At 35.7% G+C, this 25,933-nt stretch overlaps 2 protein-coding genes across 3 annotated transcripts in view; one reads left to right on the top strand and one right to left on the bottom strand.

Annotated features, from left to right (window-relative positions):
- psmd1 (proteasome 26S subunit, non-ATPase 1) overlaps positions 1-25,933 on the bottom strand; it is a 45,717-nt gene that overhangs the window by 6,354 nt on the left and 13,430 nt on the right. The window contains exons 16-19 of the mRNA XM_051094823.1: positions 25,610-25,674; positions 6,827-6,941; positions 3,421-3,537; positions 2,453-2,555 (exon numbers count right to left, since the gene is read on the bottom strand). Of these exons, the coding sequence (XP_050950780.1) occupies positions 2,453-2,555; positions 3,421-3,537; positions 6,827-6,941; positions 25,610-25,674 (400 nt within the window). The remainder of the gene's footprint in view (positions 1-2,452; positions 2,556-3,420; positions 3,538-6,826; positions 6,942-25,609; positions 25,675-25,933) is intronic.
- On the top strand, positions 12,366-24,374 carry htr2b (5-hydroxytryptamine (serotonin) receptor 2B, G protein-coupled). 2 transcript variants are annotated; one of them, XM_051094824.1, is made up of 4 exons: positions 12,366-12,754; positions 13,310-13,792; positions 18,856-19,056; positions 22,866-24,369. In XM_051094824.1, exons 2-4 carry the CDS (start codon positions 13,546-13,548, stop codon positions 23,756-23,758), a joined length of 1,341 nt encoding a protein of 446 aa, XP_050950781.1. In that variant the 5' UTR covers positions 12,366-12,754; positions 13,310-13,545; the 3' UTR covers positions 23,759-24,369. The 2 variants fall into 2 exon arrangements, with proteins under 2 accessions (XP_050950781.1, XP_050950782.1); XM_051094825.1 differs by lacking the exon at positions 18,856-19,056 and having other exon boundaries at positions 22,866-24,374.

Genomic DNA, 25,933 nt, shown 5'->3' with positions numbered 1-25,933 from the left:
TCAAACTCCAACATTTCTACGTGCTGTGTATTTTTATGCTTAATGAAATACAACAGCATTAGCCTAGCAACATACTAACAAAATCAAATGAGAGCTCCTCCTGTGTGCTTTCCGTCATGTGCACAATTTGTGTACCTCATGGAGTTGCTGGCTATGTAGTTTATATTGGTTAAGCCGCCATTATATGCTATAGACATGAGGGTAGCACGCTAGGTTTAAATTTTGGAGCCACAATGGTAAGACAGCAGCTATTTAATTAGTTGTAGCAAAGATCAGTCTGCATGTGTTGGACGGAAACCTTGAAATCCCCCATATTAAGAACTGTCACCCAACTGTAATAGTAATTAGGATGCAACACCTCCCCAACATGTCCTAAATTCAATCACCGTGGGCAAAAACAACACTCCATGTGAATTATTCTTTGTGATACCTGCACTGGGTTTGCACACAAGCTGATATTTGGAAAGCTGGGGGCAAGAGCATTTTGAAGGTCGATATGTTCTTTCAATATTAATAGGAAAGAACCCCTGGGACTGAGTGATATTTGCATGTAGTGGCATGAAGATGTGGTGCAATCGTGTTTTGCATGCCACATTCTTGTCACGATCCTATCGCATTTTAGCGCAAAGCCTTAAATGGACTCACCTGCCCTGACATGCATACAAAAGGTTTGTTTTCACCCTCGCATTTAGAGAAAAACACCCAAACATTCAGTTACTGGAGATAAGACTCTATGAAGCACATTAAGCCAGTGAGCAAAAAATGTGAAATTGACAAGATCATTATATTTTAGAGCCCTATGATTTCCGCGATGAGGAAAACGCGGACGGAGTCGCGGAATCCAGTCATAAAAATGGAACTTACTTTCTTTACTTATTTATAATGCGGAATGTCATGGAATTTGTCAAAGTTTGGATGAATTAATCAAAAGTAGGTTATTACACTTAAATCAAACCACTATATGGATTTGTATCTCTCAATATTAAGCAAAAAGACTATTTAAATATGAACTGTTTATGTTTTTGTCGTCTCCGTCTATGTACACAGATGCAGAGTTTTGTTTACTACACACAAAGTAGGCGTGGCGTCGCGGTGATTTCAGTGTCTGCCGTCTTGCTAAATAAGGACATAAGTACATGAACAACATCTCCAGAACTGCTCTGAAGTTTCTTCATGGGCATTTTGCAGTTTCTTTTGAGATAAACTATCAGTTGCATTCATGGCAACCCATCAAAATAAAAGCTTGAAGACATTTATTACTATTGTTTAGTTGAATGTACATACTACTACTACTACTAAAATTGTTAAAACTTTATTTTATTAAGGAATAATCACACAATATTTTTTTTCGTGTTTTAATTTGAATGGTAACTTAACACTTAGACAACTTGAATTCATATCTTATGCCTTCATTTGATAACCAGAAAAATGTAAATATTGTAAAAATAAACTTTAATAAATCATGTTTTTTATGCATTTAAATAATTAGACATGCTTAAAATTTGGTAACAATAAAACAGAAGGTGAGGGCAAAAAAAACATTTCATAGGGCCCTAAACATGTTAAACTTTTAATAAACTTTAATAAACTAATAAACTTTTTGATTAATAAAAATCTAATTTAACTATTAAAAAAAAAGAAAAAACAGTTCCAGAAAAATTTAAATGGAAAACACAGAATTCCATAGGGCCCTAAACATGTTAAACTTTCAATAAACTGATGTTAAATTGTATACGTTTTATAAGTTTAATTAATTATATTTGCTTTTTGATTAAGAAAATCTAATTTAACTATTAAAAAAAAAAAAAAAAAAAAGTCCAGAAAAATTTAAATGGAAAATGCGGAATTTCAAAGGGCCCCAAACATGTTAAACTTTTCATGAACTGATGTTAAATTGTACAAGTTTCATAATTTTCAAAAAATTCAATTGGAAAAATCAGAATTTGGGGAAAAAAAAAAAAAAATTTAACAGAATTTTGGAACAAATAAAATGGATTTCATAGTCCTCTAATATTTCCACATATATTTAAGAGACGACTTAAGAGAACTAAAGTGGTTAACTTAAGCCCCAAACCAAAAGTAATAAAAGAAAAAGATTATATTAAGTATTTTGAATTATTTTAATTTAAATTATTTTAAGATAAGTTCCTCTTTTTTAAATTGTGGCTTTTTTTTTTTAGTACTTTGTATTTATTTTATATTTTAATGCAAGCTGAAAAACACTGTAATACAGCAGTTTTTTGTTTGATAAAGCACAAATAAAAAGAACAAATTCTACTACGCATTTTTTCCGACATATGCCATAAATAAGAATAAGGTAAGGAATTTGCAAAATGCAAATAAACTAACTAAATAAAAACAATTTTTAAAAAAGAATGCAATGCAATGCAATGAAATAAAAAGCACATGGAAGCCTGTCCAGAAACCTTAAATATTCACATCTGATACTGACCTGCATCCAGGATGCCCTGAGCCAGGATGGCCCCAAATTTGGCCATCACATCATCGTGCTTGTCATTGATCACTTTTGAGTAGAGCTGTCGAAACTGGTTCACCTGTGGAGAGAATGAGCTGATGTACATCTGATCTGGGATATATGACAACTGCGGTTTTAAATTAAACGATGAACGAGAACAGGAAACAACACACCAGAAATACCTATCATGTGACTTTACTTAAAATGTTTCTGGTCGTGTGCTGCATTTACAACAAATATCAAAGGTATCTGACAATATCAACATGGATGTGTGTCTCAAAATACTTATTTCCCACTCTGAAATATTGAAGAAACATTTAGATTCTGGTTCAAAGGCAAAGATACAGTTAAATGAAGTCTGACATTCATGATCTGCCTTCTCTTCCCAAATCCGAAGGCCAGGCTCATAAAACATGTGGCTAGCATGAATTAAAGCCTGCCCGGAAGGGATATTTAACAAATGATTGCCATTATTACAACTCGAGCCTTTTATTACACCATAAAACAGGGATTTCAAATCAATTTCGCTTTCATGTGGCCATAAAATTCGCAGCCCAGTAATAATCATGTGGTAAAACTGAAGGAAAATCACCCCAAGAAACAAGCAAATGTACCGTGACTACACAACCACAGCGTGGAACTGACTAGACGAAGTCTGATATTACACGAGGTGAATATTTACGACTTTAGGTGCGTACTAGAATCTATAATAAACAGTCCAATGACAGACTATTGTTCATTTTCGGTCTGTGTAGTCTCTCAAGCCCACAAAAACTTCCTCTAAGCTAATGTACATCCATTTACGTGGAACGTATATTAAACAGTGAATTGCGGTCAGGCAAGGACTGAAAAATACAGTATTTCAGTGCATTATCAGTGATGCTTCCATTTAAGAAATGGCAAATATTTAACCCCAACCACCCAAAATCACCCATTTCCCTTACCTTTGGACAGGTGACCTCCGTCTGCTGGATCATGATCAAAGCCGAGGCGATCAGAGCGCCCTGTCTTACGTAATTGACCGGGTCATTGGTCATGGGCTCCAGGAGATTGATTGCTTCCTGTTGAAGGAAATCAATGGAAGCAAATGAGTTATGATTATGGAAAAACAGAAGCACATCCTGACACAGCTAAACCGCAAATTTATCAGATTCCCAAGTATCTGAGACTTTGGGACTTAAGGAAGGAAGCAGCCAAGTTAATTTACCAACTCGCAAGCCATTGAAAAAGAAAGACCTCGAATGACCTTTCCATCATTTTTTCCCTCTCAGAATCGGTCAGTTTGGTTTGATTAGTCTCACATTTGATCAAGCTGTTACGTATTAAAACAGCTCCGAAGAGCCCAAAATAGCCTCATGGATGCCTAAAAGCTACAGCAATATTACACAACATACAGTATCTCATCATTATACATATTTCAGCGATTGGGTCAGCAGAAGCTTGGAACGATTCATTCAAAATAAGCAAGAGTTTGTTTAACAGATGGAGCCGAAAAAGGACCAAAGCAACTATATTGCCGTAAAACAACCAGGTGTGCACATTTTGCACCCGAAGCTGAGTTTGTGACCCATTTAAAAGGCCAGACCGAACTGAAAGTGTGGGAGATCTTGGCTTGTAGGCCAGTCCCGTTTCCCAGCATTGCCAAAAAACCACCCATGACTCTATTTGGGCACCTGAGAGGGATTTGGATTAGAGTTCTCATAAGTTAACCAGTCAAAACCTTCATATTCCACTTTTCCAGCTCAGCCAGTGAGGGAGTCAAGTGGTAAACGGCTAGGACATTGTCCAAAGTATCGTTTTTAATCTCATCTCCAGTCGAGTGGTAAATGTGCCATCTGTGACTCTTCCACTGATAATGCAATTAGTCGCAGGACCAACCTGAGCATGCAGAAGAGCCAATAACATCACTCAGAATCATTGCAAGACAGTTCAAACATCCCTCTTGGGACCCGGCAGTTCCTGCTCAGCTGTCTTACAGACTAATGTAATAATATTTCAGCTGTCTAACCTTTAGGAGTCATACAAGGGCTTCAGACAGTGAATAAAATGGCTGCATATGCAATGACAATGATTGAAAAATATATTTGTCGAAAAATGTAAACTATATGTGACCATGGACCACAAAACCAGTCTTAAGTAGCAAGGGTGAATTTGTAGTAATACTCAACAATATATTCTTTGGGTCAAAATTATCGTTTTTTTTTTTTTTTTTTTTTTTTTTTTTTTTTTTTTTAAAATGGCAAAAATCATAAAGATCATGTTTCATGAAGATATTCTGTACATTTTCTACCATAAATATATCAAAATGTAATTTTTGAATAGTAATATGCATTGCTAAGAACTTCATTTGGACCATTTTAAAGGAGGTTTTCTCAATATTTTGAATTAAAATGGAAAAAAACGGAATCCAGAAAAATTTAAAAGGAAAACGTGGAATTTAAGAAAAAAAATGTAACATTTCATAGGGCCCTAAACATGTTCAACTTTTAATAAACTTATGTTAAATTGTATATGTTTCATAATTTATTAATTATGCATTTTGATTAGTAAGATCTAATTTAACTATTTAAAAAAAAAAAAAAAATGAATCCAGAAAAATTAAAATGGAAAAAACGGAATCCAGAAAAAAAATAAAAACGAATTTTGGAAAAAGTAAAATGGATTTCATAGGCCTCTAATTATTTATTATATTATTATGTTTAATTATATATTAAATAGATTATCTTAAATATGTTATAATTATTTTAAGAAAAATAAATTCTATTTTATATTGTGGCTTTTTTTTTTTTGTATTTTGTATTTATTTAATATTTTAATGCATACTGAAAAACACTGCAATACAGCAGTTGTTTTGTTTGATAAAGCACATACAAAAAGACAGTTTAACAAACTTTTTCCATTATATCCCATTAATAAGAACAGGGTAAGGAATTTGCAAAATGCAATTTCAGCTGTCTAACCTTTAGGAGTCATACAAGTGCTTCAGACTGTGACCTAAATGGCTGCAAATGCAATGACAATGATTGAAGAAAAAAAAAAAAAAAAAAAAAAAAAAATCTTGTCAAAAAATGTAAACTATGTGTGACCATGGACCACAATCGATTTTTGATTTTCTTATGCCAAAAATCATCAGCACATTAAGTAAAGATCATGTTCCATGAAGATATTCCCGTAAATTTCCTACCGTAAATATCAAAACGTAAATGTTTGATTAGTAATATGCATTACTAAGAACTTTTAGACAACTTTAAAGGTGATTTTCCTCAATATTGTGATTTTTTTTTTTTTCCACCCCCTTAGATTCCAGATTTTTAAAATAGTTGTATTTCGGATAAATATTGTCCTATCTCAAACCACACATCAATGGAATATGTATTTATTCAGCTTTCAGATGATGTACAAATCTCAATTTTTTAAAAAAAGTGACCCTTATCACTGATTTTGTGGTCCAGGGTCACATATTATTGCTCAGCAATATTAAAAGTATATAAAGTACATAACCTCTGACTTTACCTGTATACAGTATGCTCACATAAAGTAATATATAATAAACAACAAATCTCAACTACGTGCCATTATATATCGCATAGGGAGATAAACATGATTTTCTGTAAAACTGCATTTAAACAATTAATTTTTCTTAACAGCTTTATAGTGCATGTCCAATTTGCACAAAAATAACTCAAATAAAAATTAGCAACATTTATAAATCTAGTTTAATTTCTACATATACAAAAACAGTAACATTTATTTGTATAAATTATAAATATAAATGGTAACACATTAGTTAACATGAACTAAGAATGAACAATACATCTACAGCATTTATTCATCTTAATGTTACTTTCAGCATTTACTAATGCATTAATAAAAATCACAAGTTGTGCTTGTTAACATTAGTTAATGCACTGTGAACTAAAATGAACAAACAATGAAAGACTATTTTCAATAACTAACATTAACAAAGATTAATAGTGTCAAATGTTTTGTTCAGTGTTTGTTCATGTTAGTTAATACATTAACAAATGTTAACAAATGTGACATTATTGTAAACTGTTACCATATACATATAATTAACACTACAATTTTAACTAGTTGCTTATTAGCATGCACATCATTAGCATATTAGCTGCTTATTATACTTAAAAAGCACATATTAAAGTCTTATTCTGCATGATCATATTTTAGATCCCTTAACTTGAAACTTTTAAAAGCGTGTTTTTGTCATGATGCTGAAATTTGATCTATATATATCAACATTAACAAATGTAATTAAAAGTATGAACAAACGAAATTCAATGAAACCGACTAAGACCAATGAGCGCTAATACAACATTCATCAAAACTCACCTTGTTCCCAGTGCCAGCACAGCAGATGCCCAGAGCCATTGCAGCGCCGCAGCGGACGTGGGGATTGTAGCTCTCAGACAGCAGAGAAACCACACTGGGACATTGCTCTGGAGTCCTGTAGACACAAACACAAAACACTTGAAGCAAAGATCATCCATTTTCGAAACGGTTTATTTTCTCTGACAGTAATTCTTTGGATCGGCCGAAGGAATGCGAGGCTTTAGTTCTTTGTTCAAAGTTTATGCAAAGGAACTATTGAACTGGTGCGCCGCCAAATCGACGCTTGTAACAAAAGAACTCGATAAAACAGTGCGGGACGGTTATTTAGTTTTCCGTTAATCAAGTGTATCTGAAGCAGGCACATGAGTTTATTAGGAACAAGACTATAAAGTTATGCCAGTGCCAATTGTGACAAGACTTTCCAGTCGAAGGCGTAATGTTTTCGAGTATACCCAGTAATGAAAATTACCTTATGATTTACTCACCCTCAAACCATCCTAGATGTACATGACTTTGTTCTTTCAGATAAATACAATTTGAGTTATATTAAAAAAATGTCTTGGCTCTTGCAAGCTTTATAATGCCAGTGAATGGGTGTTGAGATTTTGAAGTCCAATAAAGTGCATCCATCCATCATAAAAAGTGCTCCAAATGACTCCAGATGTTTAATAAAGGCCTTCTGAAGCAAACTAATGCATTTGTGTAAGACAAATATACATATTTTAAACTTTATAAGCTGTAATCTCTAGCCACTCTCTCGCGAACGTAGGTACAACAGTTAGTCGAAGCTAGAGATTACGGTTTATGAAGTTTTAAATATGGATATTTTCCATACACAAATGCATTGATTCACTTCGGAAGGCCTTTATTTACTCCCCGGAGCTGTGTGGAGCACTTTTTATAATGGATGGATGCACTTTTTTGGACTTTGAAATCTCGACACCCATTCACTGCCATTGTAAAACTTGGAAGAGCCAGGACATTTTTTAATATAACTCCAAATGTATTCATCTGAAAGAAGAAAGTCATATACACCTAAAATGGCTTGAAAATGAGTAGATCATTGGATAACTTTCATTTTTGGATGAACGATCCCTTTAACTGTTCAAACGTCAAACCCCAATTTTTAAACATAGGCATAAAAGTGCACTATCCAAACTTAATTTGTTATAATTCATAAACGCTTCTGAAAACAGACCTAAGGTTGGACTCTTTTTAAAGACAATCAGCAGATTGTTGTATCAAAGTATCAAAAGTTATAGAAGTTTAAATTTACTGTAAAGACAATTTACTGTATTGTTTTATTTTATATAAAATAAATATTTTACATAAATATTTTACTCTAAAATTAAAGCCTTGTGTCTAAATAAGTTATGTTTCAAATTTGAAGTTGATATGAAAAAAAAGAGGTTCCTGTGAGATTTTATTTAGGGTGTTTTACCACAAAATGCCATACAAATGCCACTGAACATGCATTTGAATGCATTTTTTCTGTTACAAATGCCTACATTTCTCTGCCAATACTGCTTTTAGCGAAAAATCATCCACGAAATATGGAATCTTAAGACTCAGACCTTTCCAACGATGTTTTTGTCAAGATCATAAAAAGTTTTGATTGTAATGCCTTTTGTAATATGACATCTGGCACCGCCCACTAAGGGGAGGAGACTGCCAAAAGATTTTAAAGTACCATTTCTATTGTAACAAAATGTCAGATTTCAAAATTTCACAGGATGAATCTTGAGCTTCTAAGCTTTCAAATGATATTTAATGATATTTTATAACGCCCTAAATAAAATCTCACAGGAACCTCCGTTGTGTTTTGTTTTTTCGTATCAACTTCAAATTTGGAACATAACTTATTTATACATAAAGCTTTAATTTTAGAGTAAAATACACAGTAAATTTAAACTTCTATAACTTCTAAAACAAAGAAAACGGAAAAACTCATTTTTTACATAGATGATTTGTGATGTGAATGCATATTCAAAATCTGCAGATTACATAACATCATTTTGCAAAAATAAATGCCATATTTTTTCCCTTCATTTTATTTAGTTGTCTTTTTCCTTTCCCAGAACTGAAGTTACAGGTTGGCACAAAAAAAAAAAAAAAATTCAAATCTTTACTCCAAGACGTCTGCGGTAACAGTAATCCTAAATCGCCCGAAGGACTAAATGGCCAAGCAGGAATAATATAATCAAATAAGAGCCTCATTTTCCTCATTAAATCCAACTTTGAGACTGCCAACACTCTCAGATGTCACATAACACAAAGTCACTGAAAGAGAGCAAACTTATTACATTAAAGAGAACTAGCTCTTCTCATTGAGTTTTCTCTAAAACAATTTACAAAGAAAAACGAATTAACAAATAAAAAAAGTATTCTAAGAAAAGCACAAAATCTTATAAATCTTTGTTGTGGCGGAGACGATGGCTGATATTATGAATCCATACTGATGCATACTAGTAAAAAATGTCATTGCTAATCTAGATTCTTAAATGCTTCAATCAAAATCAAGGCTAAAACATTGTCAAACTATCTTTATTTTTATTACTCAATATCTAATCTTTAAATCAGACTAATCAGATCGACAAGTCATTTAACTGGTCGTTCCACAAACGCTTAGATACATTGCACAATACAGGTTTGTATAGTTACAAAGGTGATTTAAAGTAAAGCAAATTACACCTAAAAAGTTCAGTCTTGACAATCTCGTCAGTAACAACAGACAGCACATCCACTGTTCAAACCCTTCCCACAGCCTAAACTCTTTCCGTGGGAAGCTAATCCACAACTTAGCACTCGCATACAAATGCCAACTAGCAATAAAAAGAGATTTGACTTAATCTTTCATCAGGCTGGAATTAACGTGTTGCGCTAGATATCAACTGCCGAACTTGGCAGGCTGCGAAATACAGTTTCAGCGCTGAAAGTTGGGAACCTTCTGTACAAATACAAATCTTAGCCAGGGCCTTGTGCTCATCCGTGGCCATTTATTCAATCTAATCCTGACTGCTCATTTGGGTTTAGAGGCTCATCGCTGATTCAGACTGGTGCTTCATTAGTTTTCATACAGAAATCTAGATTTGCCTTCAATATGCTCTGGTATTCAGTCATAATCACTTGCCAATTTGATCAAAAACAAATACATTTAGCCATTTTCAAAATACAGCAATGTTTGCTTAACACCCTACAATATATACGCATATACCCATGCATAGCACACTTTGCATAAATTCATAGAACAGAAATCTATGATTTAAACACCAATGGAAAAAGTACTAAACATACTAATGAAAATACTAAATAAAAACAGACATATGTACAACTTGTACTCGTTTCGTATATATGCGCATATGTGTATGTATATAATATTCCTTTATAAGTAGTGTTTTGTCTTACTTTCCAAATGCAATCAACCTTAACAGCCTTTTAAATCTTTAGCCAAAAGCATTCTCCTAAATTTGGTTTTGTCTGATTTAAGTTTTTTCTTGTTAACTTGCATAAACAAAAGACAAAGCCTGACACACTCCAGGAGTCGGAGGCATTCGTGGTTCAAGAGTTTCCCTTTGCCAGACGCTATCCAACGCACCAGTAAAATGAACAAACAAAGAGTCCCCTACAACAGCCATGCTTCCATTGAAAAAAAATAGCATCTTTACTAGCTTATCTTCAAAACATAGACTTCAGGTTTTATTAGCTAAAAAAAAAAAAAAAAAAAAAAAAAAAAAAAAAAAAAAAAAGGTATGACCTTAAGTTTCCATCTATACACACACACACACACAATACAAGTCTGCAAAACTAATATAGGGCATAAAAGCAAATGCATGAATTTTAAAAGAATATATTTAAGTCAGATTAATATAATTTGAATAAACAAACAAACAAACAAAAAAAAAAAAAGTTAAATGACTTGTACGGCTACGTTAATCATACTTAAAAGCTTAAAAGTTCAATCACAGCTTTAAATTTTGAAGTTGAAGTAGATGGAATGACATTTAAAGTGTAGGAAGTAGGATTATCATTAGCTAAATACAATTAAAAACTAAATAAAACCATTAAAAATTTGCTGATTAAAATAAAATGAAATAAAAAAGTATAAATTATTTAACTTGTGGCAGTTGCCAAGACATAGTTTTCCTTTTTTCTCTTTTAGATTAATATGAAAAACTAAAATAAAATATAAAAATACTATGCAGACATATTTAAAGTAGTGCTGTCAAACAATTAATTGCGTTTAATCGCATCCAAACTAAACGTTTTTGTTTACATAATGCATGTATACTGTGTATATTTATTACGTGTATATACATAAATATACACATATAAAAAATGGCATTTTTAGTTATGTCTATGGCATGTCTAATTAGTGCAACGACATATAGCACAGCCTCCCCTCTCTCAAAATATATATTTGTCCAGCTCATAAAGGATTCACATTTAAATAGTGTTTTGTGGCTTAATATACACAGACACTAGTCCATATTGTGTTTTGAGGTAAGTGTACTGACCAACTTTTGATTTACTCATCCAAATTTTGTATAATACCATGAGATTCCATGTTATAAAGTAAAACTATATCATAGCATTTGTACCTTGACATAAAAAAAAAAAAAAAAAAAAAAAAAAAAAAAAGGATCATGAAGCTGTTCCAGCATGAGTCTCTGGAATCTAGACAAAGCGCTGCCATTTTAAGTCTTTTTATGGTCACAACATAATTCTCATACTTACATTTATAGCACTTCAAAATTACGACTTGACTTTCAATCCAAAATGTGGAAAATAGGTGTACAGAAACATTTGATTGGTAGCGTGTACAACATATAAACACAGACATACACACACATTTTCTGTTGTTGTTTTCAGTAACCAGCTTTAACCTCCAGCTTCATGTCAAGGTGGGAAACAGATGTGTCCATACAGCCAGAGCACATGACGGTAATGGGAAGGAGGAGCTGGACAAAGATCGTTCAAGCATCGGCCTCGCAAAAGTCATTTAATGCGAAAGCGGGAGTCAAGTTCAATCGATACGTTAAAATACGACATCCGTGACCCCCTCAGTATTCAGACGGTGTTAAAGGACAATCCCACTCTGGATCTGGATAGACAGACAGCGGAAGAAAATAACTTGGTGCTTCAAGGATCAAGTCTGGATAAATACTCAATGGGGTTGGGATTTTTGTCTCAAAAACACCACATTTCTTCATTTCCGTTGACAAAAATTTGTTGAAATTATGAGACGTAGTTGACGTGGATGTGTAAACCATTTTTTTTTTAATTGGCCAACTGACTGAATGAAAAAAAAAAAAAAAAAAAAAAAAAAGATAAATGAAGCTACGGAAAAACTGTGAATGACAAAAATAAACAGCGGCTCCGCTGCATTAAAGAAAATGACCCCCCAGGATCACTGGAACCACCCCAGTGTCAACACATTCATCCGTTTCTCCAGGTTCAACTCGAGAGAGAGAGAGAGAGAGAGAGAGAGAGAGAGAGAGAGAGAGAGAGAGAGAGAGAGAGAGAGAGAGAGAGAGAGAGAGGGAGAGAGAGGGGTGGTGGAGAGGGAGAGGCAGAGTGAGTCAGTAAGCAAAGACAGAATGAGAGAGGAAGGGTTAGAGGACGTTTGCAAGTTTGAGACCGGTGATCATGGTAGGTGATGCGGAGAAGATCTGGGGATTCGTCCAGCTCCTCAACAACAAGGACATTCCTATGAATGAAACTGAAAAGTGAGATAATATCTGGATCCGCTCCCACGGAGAATTTGGTCATCGCAATGTACTTTTTTTTGTGTGTGTGTGTGTGTGCGCGTGTCTGTATGTACATATAAAATGAGAGAGACTGCATTTTGAGGAACGTTTTGCGAAGAACTTGTTTCACTTGCTTAAAAATACAACAATGAATAATACGGAATCAAGGGAAATCTTCAAGGTAAGTACAAGATTAATTTTTACATTTTTCTAATTATGTAAAAAACTGTTTAGAACCATTTTAAATTAGAATTTAGAAAAATTGGAACTTAGATTTAAAAAACAAACACAATTTCATTTTTCAAAAAAAAAAAGCATTTTGATGAGTTTCTTAAACTTACAACTTTACAATACTAACTTGAATCGGAACTAACTTGTGTTAACCCCAATATTTTTTCTCAATGTTTTAGATTTTAGATTTTATTCCTGTTTAACATTTGTCTATTTCATAATTACATACTGTTATCCTAGGAGTCGTTTTGAAACTATAACGAAGTTACGAAACTAATTATTTTAAGAAACATACACATTGTTTATGAAGTCATCTGTCCTGACTGATGAACCAGATAGAAGCACAAATGACTCCATATGGTCAGCATTCACAGATCATTACTGATAGCTACTTCCTTGCTTAATTACAAGCATGGCCTGGAAAACATAGAGCTAACTGCATGAAGAGAAAATCATATTTACCATAGATGTTTCTGAATGACCTGTGATGTTTATATATTTGCAGGGTCAAAGCGCAGAGACAGAACAAAGATGGGCAAGATCTCGCCTACCACATGAGCGATCCTAACTTCTCGTTCCATCTGGAGATAATAATTCAGAGGGGGATTCTTTGGAAATTCTATTTTGCAAGCAAAAGCATCATTTGAATGTGAACGCACGGCCACCCTCGGATCGGAGGGAGTCTGTGACAATGCTGGACGAGCCCACGGAAAGAGCAAAAGCACAACTTTCCCAAGCAGAATGGCTAGCTATAGCATCTCGTCCATGCTTGACCCCCAGCAGCCTGGAGAACAACTCCGTTGGGCCGCGCTGCTCATTCTTCTGGTTATCATCCCCACAATTGGTGGAAACATCCTGGTCATTCTGGCAGTGTCACTGGAGAGAAAACTCCAGAACGCCACTAACTTCTTCCTGATGTCTCTGGCAGTGGCCGATCTGCTGGTGGGATTGCTAGTCATGCCCATTGCTCTGGTGACTGTGCTCTTCCGTAAGTATCCTCAAGGTTGATAACGAAGGACTGTTTATTGTAAAATGTATTACGAAATACAAAAACGTGCCCCTATAGCCTGTTCAGTGGCGCCGTCAGGGTGGGACGACAGTCCAAGTTTAAACTCAGATGGAATAGAGATTTTGAACTGTCTAAATGTTTTTCAGAATTACACCAAAACCATATTAAACGATGACAAAGACCATGTTTCGTTTCCCTGCGCTGACAGAATGAATACACATACAAGTCGTGCACTCTTCAAAACATTTCTGGAGTAAACATGCCCCACAAGTTTAAAACTATACAACATCTGCCAAGCTACTACAATAGTGGCGTTCCTATGCCAGCTTGGCTGTCGGCTCCGATGCCAAACACTCCGGTCGGTCCATTATTTCTTATTAAACAGATCTGATGACATTTATTGAACGTCTTTGCTGCACCTTGTCTGTGCGCATTAGCTTTCAGTGAACCAGAAGTCTACTAGATCGTAATTCAGCTCTCAAATGAGAACCTTAAAAGGGACGGTTCACCCAATAAAGAAATTTACCCAATACATGATTTACTCACCCTTAAGCCGTCTTAGATGTATATGACTCTCTTCTTTCAGACAAATACAGTCAGAGTTATTTTAAAAAAATGTTCTGGCTTTGCCAAGCTTTATAATGGCAGTGAATGGGTGTCGAGACTTTGAAGTCCAATAAAGTGCATCCATCCATCATAAAAAGTGCTCCAGAGGGTAAATAAAGGCCTTCTGAAGTAATCAGATCCATTTGTGTAAGAAAAGTTCACAAGAGTGGCGTTCCGCATGACGTAGGAAGCTCTGGTGACAATATGCTGAGAAGATTTGTTTATGCTAAAGGAAAACCAGTCTTCTCTTAGCTTACATTGAAAGCCTCCAACAGTTTTATTTACAAAGCCTTGTTTTGTACGTCTAATTCGTGACCAGTTGTTTTGTTTTGATTTCTCCTCTGCACTTCAGTTGCAAAAGTTTGTGGAAGCTAGAGATTACGGTTTATAAAGTTTTAAATGTGGATATTTTTCTTACACAAACACATCACTTCAGAAGGCTTTTATTAACCCCCCGGAATCATGTGGAGCACTTTTTATGATGGATGGATGCACTTCATTGGGCTTCAAAATCTCAACAGCCATTCACTACCATTTTATAGCTTGGAAGAGACAATGTTTATTTATGTTTACTTATGAAAAAGCATAATTTTGAAAGCAGGTTTGGAATCACGCACAGTACGTCTCAATTTTTAAAGGCAAGCACAGACAAACAGCATGCCAACCACTGGCCTGGCATATGTAATACAGCATTTCTTGACAGATGTGTGTAAACAAATCGTTCTGAAAACTTTATCGTGTATACGTGAAACCTTTTAAAACGATAGGGAAAAACTGTTTTTAACTACATCGCTGTCATGTAAATGTAGCCTAACTCTGATTGTGTTTTTCTAAAAGAAGAAAGTCATATACACCCTAGGATAATGAGTAAATCATAGGGGAAATTTTATTTTTGAATGAAAAATCCCTTTCAATGCAATCCATACTTGGAACAAAATGACTCTCCATTTTAGGGTGTGCTATCCTTTTAAAAGTACTGGGTAAATTGCTTACAAATTCCATTACATTACACATTTTAGATAATATAATCTAAGACTACTTTTTGATTAGTTTCAATTTACTTTTGACCTAATGCATTTATCACATTGATTTAAATAGTATAATCTTGTGCCTTACTGATACAAAAACTACAAAGTTTACTCCATTTGTTGTTATTAACAACATTAACACACATTAAAGTGCATCAAAACAACATTACGTCAAGGTTTCCTAAACTGGGCTTCGTAAAGGAACTGCAGGGTAAACAAAAATGTGACCCTGGACCACAAAACCAGTCTTAAGTAGCATGGGTATATTTGTAGCAATAGCCAAAAATCATTAGGATATTAGGTAAAGATGATGTTCCATGAAGATATTTTGTAAATTTTCTACCGTAAATATATCAAGTTACTGATTAGTAAAACGCATGGCTAAGATCTTCATTTGGACAACTGTTTTTCCCTCAATATTTTCAATATTTACATTTTTTTGCACCCTCAGATTCCAGATTTTTAAACAATTGTATCTCGGCCAAATATTGTCCTATCCTAACAAACCAAACATCAATTGAAAGCTCATTTATGAGAAATGACGTATAAATCTCAATTTCTTTTGTGGTCCAGGGTCACAAATGAATGGCCTGGTAAAATTATAGCTGCTTGACTAGTGAAGCCTTTGTGTAAATGTCCACAAAACTTATAGACTTTCTGAAGGTTTGTAAATGGTAGGCTATTTTAGAAAGGAAAATTTCTGATGAAAAAGAAAATCACTGAACTGTAGGCTGATTTGGAGTATTTTAAAATGTAATATCATTAATTACAAGCTGATTATGTAATCTAAATTACACTGCACTGCTCTTTAAGTCCAATCATTTGTCCCACAAAATCTTCTAACAGATTACATTAATCTAAAATAAATTATCAAACACTGGGCTTGAGAAGTTGGGAGAAAACAAAACCCAAAAGGAAAGATGGAGGGGGTGGGTGTTGGATGTTTTTGTCAAAAACCTTAAAAGACCAAACTAAGTTGTTGAATTGAACCAAGCCTTGATGGCGTGAAGAAACAGAAGAGTCCCCTAAGGACCGCAGGAATGAAAAAAATGACAGCCAATGCTTGCAAACAGGTTCTAAAGGTGTTCCACATGAAGGAGAACCATGTGTGAATGCAGAAAGAGAAAGAAAGGTTTCGCCAAACAGCTGAAGCTTACCAGAAGTCATGAACACTGACAGGTAATTAAATCAAACTACCTTTGGAGGAAGGGGTACAATAATACAATGTGTGAGTGCAGCAATTTATTGACCAAGACGGCGGTAACTCTAGACGTTAATTCGCAATATAATCACTTGCGATTACATGTAATCATAAAAATAAAAGCAACCTGAAGTATTTCAAAGGTTTCAGTCTTGCGGAGGCAAGATCTGCTTGCTAAAACATTCAAACTAAACGTCCACCAAAGGCCACGTCCACATCTGTGGACCAGGTGAAGACAGGAACCCAAGTTAAAGCCATGAATGAACACTGTGAAAACCTCCACAGCACTTGATAAAGTCTCAAAACAAGAGCCTACTATGGAGAGCACACCACAAATGTGTTTCTCTGAGAACGAGAGAAATATTTACACGAGGAAGTCGAGACTTGGCGGGGCAAACCTGAAGTGCGGTAGAGCAGAGTGTCTATTTTGCTTTCAGCAAAAGAGGGTACACTTATCTGTCAGCTTATATGGGAACTAGAGCTGGACGGTATAGTCAATATGTTTGCTTAGATTGTGTAGGCGAGACAAAACATGCCATTAATTTGTCCATGAAGTTTCCTAAACACAGTTTCAGATCAGACAATACTGAACAACTTGAGTTATCACCCAAAACCTTTGTGGTGTTTTTCACATACTAAAGTAGTAGTTTAGTTTATTCTGATTTACTGCTGTATTGGTGCATATAAATGAACAATCTTTTACAGATTTTTATTGTTTTAGTTCTCAGGCTGCAGTTACATTAGCTGAAATGTTGTGGGCAAAAAAGACCCACTGTCTACTGTCAATAGTGAAGTTACGCACGAAGCACAGCTCGCATAAAATCACTTTTTAACCAAGTGGTTATCTGTTTGTCAACAAAGCAAATTCGCATTGCAAAATCTTTTGGAAATCTGTCACCCTTATGCAAAATTCCCAACTACATTACAATGACCATATTTTGCAATGGAAAATGGTGTGACCACCCACTTATACTCCACAAAATTATTAATTATAAGATGCAACATTTAGAATTTATCGAACAACAATGCCTGTTTGGATAAAAGATGGTTGCTCTGATTTGGGGGGAGACACTATATATATGGTTACATTTATGTGGCTGGATTCAGAAAAAGCTCAGCTGGCAATAACGTAGCCCTCTCTGAAGAGCTTCTATGAGGATCTGTTTAGTAAAGAGGGGTTATTTGACCAACGCCAGCTTTCAACATCTGGTTATAGGCTCTCCAAACCATGGAGGTCTGCTAACACACACACAAGTTTGGAGATACACTATGGTTTAGGTCCATGAGGTCTAGAAATCATGTTTGAAATATAAGCATGAAGTATTTGGATAAGCTTATTAAGAGTTTTAGTTGTAGATTTAACTAAAATTTGCATTTTACCTTCTGGTAAATGTGGGATTGTCATGAGAGCAATAATATGGCACGTACCATGCAGTTTATCAACTCTACTTGACCATGACAAAGACAAACAAAAACTGACAAGATAAAAACAACGTAATTAAACAACAGCATCTGTAAGTCCAATGGGATGAAGCTCAACTCAATTATCCAGCATTTCATGTCTGTCACTAAAATAAACAGCGTCAGTGAAGACCTTGATGAATAGTCCAAAAGCCCCCGAGTGTTTAATCTTTTCAACCATTTTTGTTCAACTCAAGCTTGTATCTATTTATTTAATAATGTTAAGATCCACTAAATACAAGACGAGATGCAAAAGCTGGGATGAATTTGAAGTAATTCAATCCATGTTCAAACTAGAGACTATAAACAAGGAAATCCAATCTACAGTATCTACATATTTGTTTTATATGAATTATAAAAACTGTATCAGATTGGTTATTCCTCAGAAGTCATTTCTTTCCCCTTTCATCACTATCAAACGTTTAGTATCACTATGAAGGATCTGTTATTTAAAACATATTTGACTTATCTGAAGTTCTTCATGGGTGACTAAAGAGGAGGAACAAGCAATTAATAATAGTTTTAGATTACTTGAGGGAACAGGTTATGGCTGGAGTTTTCCGGAAACACTGAATGGCATAACTCTGACGAAAGCCATGCTGAGTTAGCGTGCATGAAATAATGTTAAAAACATGTCTTGAAAATGAGTGCGTGTCCCGTTGCAAAATGCCAAAAAAGGTCTCAGTGTGTCCTCTTTTAAATTCGGAGCCCACTGATTGGTGCTTAATATTCTCTTCATATTTTAGACTCCAGATGGCCCCTTGCAGATTTCCTGTGCCCTATCTGGCTGTTTCTGGATGTCTTGTTTTCAACGGCCTCCATCATGCACCTGTGCGCCATCTCCCTCGACCGCTACGTTGCCATCAAGAAACCAATCCAGCACAGCCAGTTCAAGTCCAGAGCTAAAGTGCTGGCAAAAATCGCACTCGTCTGGCTAATCTCTATAGGTACGTCACAATGCTATTGCTCCAAGATGAAGAAAAAAAAAAAAAAAGAAAAAAAAACACTTTGGATGACGTATTACATGAAAGAAATACTGTGTTCAGTATTTTCATTCACCAATTAGGGGGTCTTGAATAATTTAGTATGTTCACTGTTAAGGGAAGTTACTTTTAAAAGTAATGCATTAACTTAGTTGCATTAACTTTTTTTAAAATAATGCATTACAATATTGAGTTACTCCCTAAAAAAAGTAACTAATTGCATTGCTTAGTTACTTTTTTGGAAAGTAGCGCAATACAATATTAAGTTACTCCCTAAAAAAGGCAACTAACTGCATTGCTTTGTTATTTTTTTTTGTAATGTAATGCATTACAATATTGCGTTACTCCTTAAAAACACAACTAATTGCATTGCTTTGTTACTTTTTTTTGTAATGTAACGCATTACAATATTGCGTTACTCCCTAAAAACATAACTAACTGCATTGCTTAGTTACCCTTTTTGGAACATAACATTACAATATTGAGTTACCCCCTAAAAAAAGTAACTAATTGCATTCCTTAGTAATTTTTTTTAAAGTAACGCATTACAATATTGCGTTACTCCTTAAAAACATAACTAATTGCATTGCTTTGTTACTTTTTTTGGAACGTAACACATTACAATATTGAGTTACTACCTAAAAAAGGTAACTAATTGCACTGCTTAGTTACTTTTTTGGAACGTAACATTACAATATTGAGGTACTCTCTAAAAAGGTAACTAACTGCATTGCTTTGTTACTTTTTTTTGTAATGTAACGCATTACAATATTGCGTTACTCCCTAAAAACATAACTAACTGCATTGCTTAGTTACTTTCTTTGGAACATAACGCATTACAATATTGAGTAAAAAAAGTAACTATTCGCATTCCTTAGTAAAAAATTTTTAAAGTAACACATAACAATATTGAGTTAATCCATAAAAAAAAAAGTAACTGCATTGCTTAGTTACTTTTTTGGAAAGTAACACATTACAATATTGAGTTACTCCCTAAAAAAGGTAACTAATTGCACTGCTTAGTTACTTTTCTTGGAATGTAAATCATTACAATATCGAGTTACTCCAGAAAAATAAAGTAATTAACTGCATGCTTAGTCATGAACGCATTACAATATTGTCTTTCTCTCCCAAAAAAGTAACTAACTGCATTGGTTAATTAGTTTTTTTTGGAAAGTAACGCATTACAATATTGAGTTACTCCCTTAAAAAAGTAACTAGTTGCATTGCTTTATTTATTTATTTATTTATTTTTGGAACATAACATTACAATATTGACTTACTCCCCCAAAAAAGTAACTGCATTGGTTCATTTTTTTGGAAAGTAACGCATTACAATATTGAATTACTCAGAAAAAAAAAAAGTAACTAATTGCATTGCTTAATTACTTTTTTGGAAAGTAGCACATTACAATATCGAGTTACTTCCTAAAAAAAACGTAACTAAGTGCATTGCTTGGTTACTTTTTGGGGAAAGTATTGCATTGTTCTACTTCCTGAACCTATTTGTGTGCAAGTGAGATGAGTAAATGCATTTTGACATTTGGTCTAGAACTACAGTAAATATGTTTACACAACGCCTCTGTACTTACAGCTCTCCATATTGAGAGAAACTGGAAGTCAGTCATTACATGGAAAAACAAAGAAACTGGCGTTACCGATTTGAAAAAGTAACTCTGATATTCTACTTTAAAAAGTAATCAAACACTTTACTAGTTACTTGAAAAAGTAATCTGATTACGTAACTCAAGTTAATTGTGATGTGCTACCCCAACACGGTTTACAACTATTATAAAAAACAAAAGGAAATACTGCCTTTACAGATGCAGGAAATGCCTGCCTTTTTAAAAACACTCAAAATGCCACTATTTCCTTCCAGATGATGACAAGGCTTACACTGTTCCAAAAAAATCGGAACAAACTCAAATCTAGTGTTGCTAAATCTAGTGATCGCCTACATTTAATAAAATGTAAAATTATAGCTTTATACAAATGTAGGCTTCAATGTCAAACCAATCAATGATCTTTACACTCATCTCTGGAAAAGTTGCACATGCATAAATGTCATTAATCTCATGTCATGTGACTCCATTTATACAAGCAAAAAGATTTACTTTTAACGATCAGGTTTTAGTTATACGTGGACGTTGGCTTGTGGGAGGTGGAATGAAAGTAAACACCTCACAATTTCTGCTCGTTAACATCAGTCCAAGCAATTACTTTGGCTGTGTTGTTTGGACGAGCTCAACGCATGGCTCTGGAAACATGAAGCCGTTTCACCACCATGAAAGGCAGGCCACGTGCTGTGTCACTTCAACAATGACCATGAACGCCAAGTCCCTTTGCACTCCTGAGAACGAATTCGCATTTTCTTCCATTTGACAAAGCAGTATTACTGAGACAAAACAGGCAGCAGCAGCTGATGGTTATAGATACTTAAACCGAGAGACCTCAAGTCCAGGATGTGTTATTGGTGCTGTAACTGCTATTATTAGTAATGAATGGCAAATGTATACACTATTCGCCTTATTACACAAGAGTTTCACAATATTGACAAAGACATCTCCTGCTGTTTTCAATTATACTGCACTATGAGTTTTGCTTTTATAAGATGCTGTATCAAGTTAAAACAGGCCTCGAGGCCTGTGCTCTGTTCCATTACATGGTGCCATGCCCAGCTGTTTTTGAAAAAGATACCTCATCTTATGTGAACGCATCATAAGAACCTAATTGGGATCAGATGACGCCACTCAAGTCAAACTATTCAGGGCTTCTGCAGAATTTGTTTAGTCAAATAGTTGTTTTGCTACTAGTCCATCAACTAGTAGGATTCCGTAAAAAAACAGAAGGTCTATGGAGTGCCGATGTCCTGCAGAGTTTAGTTTTAACCCTGAAAAAAAAAGTCACCTGCCTGTAGTCCTAGTAATCCTGAAGACCTTGATTAGCTTGTTCAGGTGTGTTTGATTAGAGTTGGAACTAAACTTTGCAGGTCAACAGCACTCCAGGACCAACACTGACTATTCCTGGACTATACAAAAACCTAGTCCAGGGGTCTCCGAACTTGGTCCTGGAGGGCCAGTGTCCTGCAGAGTTTAGCTCCAACCCTAATTAGATACACCTGAACCAGCTAATCAAGGTCTTACTAGGTGTGCTACAAACATCCAGGCAAGGTGTATTAGAGATAAGCTCTGCACAACACTGCCCCCCCCAGAACCAAGTTTGGAGACCCCTGACCTAGTCCAATGCTGTCCAGTCCTGCTCCTGGATATACACCTTCCTGGAGAGTTTAACTCAAACCTGCGGACAAGTCAAAATCAGCTCATTGAGGTCCAAGTCAGGCCAAGACTAGCGTAGGTTAAATGGGAGTCAAGACCAAGACCCGAAGAAGGTTGAGTGCGAGTCAAGACAAGAGACTTGAAGAAGGGGTGAGACTCTAAATCAGGGGTGCCCAAACTCGGCCTTGGAGGACCGCCGTCCTCCAGAACTGAGTTTGGGCACCCCTTGTCTATATAATTCAGACAAAGTAAATAAGAAAAGTAAATCCCAAGTAAAGTTGGGGTTAATAAAATCTGGTCACAACCGCTCCTAGAAATTTCAAGTAATCCCAAGGACCACATTTAGCGGGTATAGGTGTGTATAAACTCAGGAGGAAGGTGTGCCTTCAGGAACAAGGTTGGACACACCTAAAGTCAATTTTAATTGGTGTGTTTACTTCAGTGTTTTATGCAAACCTTATTCTCTGCTCAATTTAACAATTGGTCTTTCTCCATCAGGTATTGCAATACCAATTCCAATCAAAGGGCTACAAGTCTTTGACCATCCCAACAACATCACCTTCAACAACAACCACACCTGTCTGCTGTCGCTAGAAGGCTTCGGGGACTTCAAGGTGTATGGGTCTTTGACGGCTTTCTTTATACCCCTTACAATAATGATGATTATCTACTTACTGACAATCCAAGTACTGCGCAAGAAGGCCTATCTTTTGAGATCGAGAGCTACAAGGCCCAACATTTCCACCGTCTTCCAGCAGGAACTGCCGGTTCCCTCATCGCCTGAGAAAGTGGTCATTGCAAATGGAATAAAGAGAGACAGAACGCTGCATTCAGTCACACGGGACGAGGTCCCTCTCCGCAGGATGTCCACCATAGGAAAGAGGTCCATGCAAAACTTGAGCAACGAACAAAGGGCATCAAAAGTTCTGGGGATTGTATTCATGTTGTTTGTTGTAATGTGGTGTCCTTTCTTCATTACCAATGTGACTTCTGTACTCTGTCAAGGGTGCGACAGTAATCTAGTGGAACAGCTGTTGGATATCTTTCAATGGGTGGGCTACGTTTCGTCGGGAATCAACCCACTGGTTTATACGCTGTTCAACAGGACGTTCAGGCAGGCCTTTAGGCGCTACATCACATGCAATTACAGACATGTAAGGACGCCAAGAATGCAACGGAGAAACAGAATTTCGTTTCGGTCATCGGTGACTGAAAACTCAAAACGGTTTATGAAACATGGTATGAAGAACGGCATCAGCCCCGTAAGCTATCAGAGTCCTCTCCGCCGTCGTCCCACACACCTGCAGACCTCTGCAAACATCACGCTGGACATGTTACTCCTGACGGAGAATGATGACTGCAAACCTGATGAACACGTAAGCCACGTGTAGTATATCGGATACAGATATGAAGCCAAGATAGAGATGTGCCAGTCATTCAGTGCCAGACGTTCTCATGGGAACTGACCAGATACGGTCTGAACGGAGTTCAGAAGGACTGCATAAAATGGTCATGGGGTTTATTTTGCATGGCTTTGGATTGAGGGATAGAATGGCACATAAGATGAACACCCAAAACACATAAAATAGCTTTGGGTTGTGAAAGTAATGGCCAGCCTAGTAATTGTCAGCTCTGTAAAAATAAACTTACAGCACAGTACTTACAGCAAAGACTGTCTTCACACATCCCAAAGTTAATAGACAGGGTCTACAATGTGAAGCTAAAGTAAGACACCTTCAAGATAAGCACAAGTCTCAAATAAATCACATCTTCACTTACCTTCTGCACACGAGGAAGAATAATAATAAATGCCTCACTAAGTTAAGGCAGTTTTTGTTTACTTCTAAGTGCTTTTGTACGTGCAAAATAGAACTGTTTGTAGATACTGACATTTTTCAACATTCTTCTCAACTATTGCCAAATAAACATTTTTTTGCAGATTAAATCACGTTTTCATTATGCATTCAGAATATAAAATGTTTCTCTAACTGAATATGCAAAAACGCATGAACTAAGTGTTTTGTGGTTATAAATGCACAAAGACACATCAATGGTGCAACTTTGAAGTTGAAAATGAAAAATCCATTCCTATGAAGAAAAAAAAAACATAGCGGAAACATTCCATTCGTATTTGTAGTGAGCGATCAATCAACAACCACAAGAGGAAGGTCCACAGTTGTGATTTGAATGTGCAGGAGGGATACGGGGCCTGTGGGACAGGCAACAGAAACCTGTTGAATTGTTGCAGCTCTGTGCACTCTCTAAACACAGGAAGGATTTACACAGATTTTTTTTTAAACTGACAATTGATCATGGGAATATCGCATGGCCTTTTTAGGGCTTAAAATAGTTCACCAGTTCTACTTGGCCGAGCACCAGAGGGGGCGTCAGAGGGGGAAACTTATTGCCGACAATAAGAAAAAGAGTGGAAAATAATAAAACATACAACTCAGTATGTTCCACAAACTGCATGCAGGATGTTCAAAGGTGCAAGCTGTTTTTGATGGAGATTTGCGGTTCAGCCTATAATTAAACTACTACTTCAAAGTATTTTCATCTTGAAACCAGTGAGGTCAACAAATGTGGCCGCTCAGATCGATCCAAGATCAATGCTGGCTATTTCAAAATTTAACTTCCAGATGTTTTGAACTCAAGAATGCGTATGTGAGCGTGACCCTAAACCGGACTAATTAAACCAATCAGTACATTTTCAAAATATTTACTTTTAAACCAAAAACTACAAACATAAAACGAATACAGTCAAATGAAACAACAATGCTAACTAATTTCTGGTTAAACTACTGCATAGGACAGTATTCTTTTATCAGGGGTGATCCGCACAGCTGATGTGGCACGTTTTTTTATGTTGGATCCATAGGACAATACTGAAAACATATAATCAGTGCAGAAAAACTAGGCACAAAAGGGCATCAAAACTTAGACAGACTCTCACTAACAACAAAGCAAGTGCCACAGGGTGTGATAGGAGGAAGTGATCCATCTCTTAATGGGACCAAAATCAACTGCTAGGAACAGGCACTTCAGGAGACACTCTAAACACATTTGGAAAGCACTGCAGAGGAATGGGTGGAATCTTGTCTGTGTATACATTAAAAGCTGATTAATCAGGGTTACTGGCAAGCAATCAGAGAGTGGCTCATCCTGACGAGGTCTGTTTATAATGAAGCACAGGATGACACGACAGATGAGAGAGAGACAGGTGAGGACAGTCAGCAGCATACCTGAACAAGATGAATCCAATGGACTCGACAGCAGCCCTCCGAACATCATCGTTCACGTCACTTACCTGACAGGAAGAGGAACGAGAAATCAGAAAATAAATATTTTCCACATAGGGGAGTATTTAAAACAATGGCTTGAGGCTCAAACTGAGCAGATGTTGCCACTACTAAAGTTTTCATTTGTAATAAATAGGATCATGCCCACAATATCCTCAATTTCCATCCTGTTACCCTTATAGTCCTCATACAAGCTAAAACTCTGTTCGGAAAGCAAGTTATTTTGTCTCCATCAAGTAATAATTAAAGCCGCCTGCGCCAAAAGCC

Source organism: Labeo rohita, chromosome 22, assembly GCF_022985175.1.
Source record: "Labeo rohita strain BAU-BD-2019 chromosome 22, IGBB_LRoh.1.0, whole genome shotgun sequence".
Classification (NCBI taxonomy): domain Eukaryota; kingdom Metazoa; phylum Chordata; class Actinopteri; order Cypriniformes; family Cyprinidae; genus Labeo; species Labeo rohita.
The sequence above is the reverse complement of the archived record's forward strand: the minus strand, read 5'-3'. Positions and strand labels throughout refer to the sequence as shown.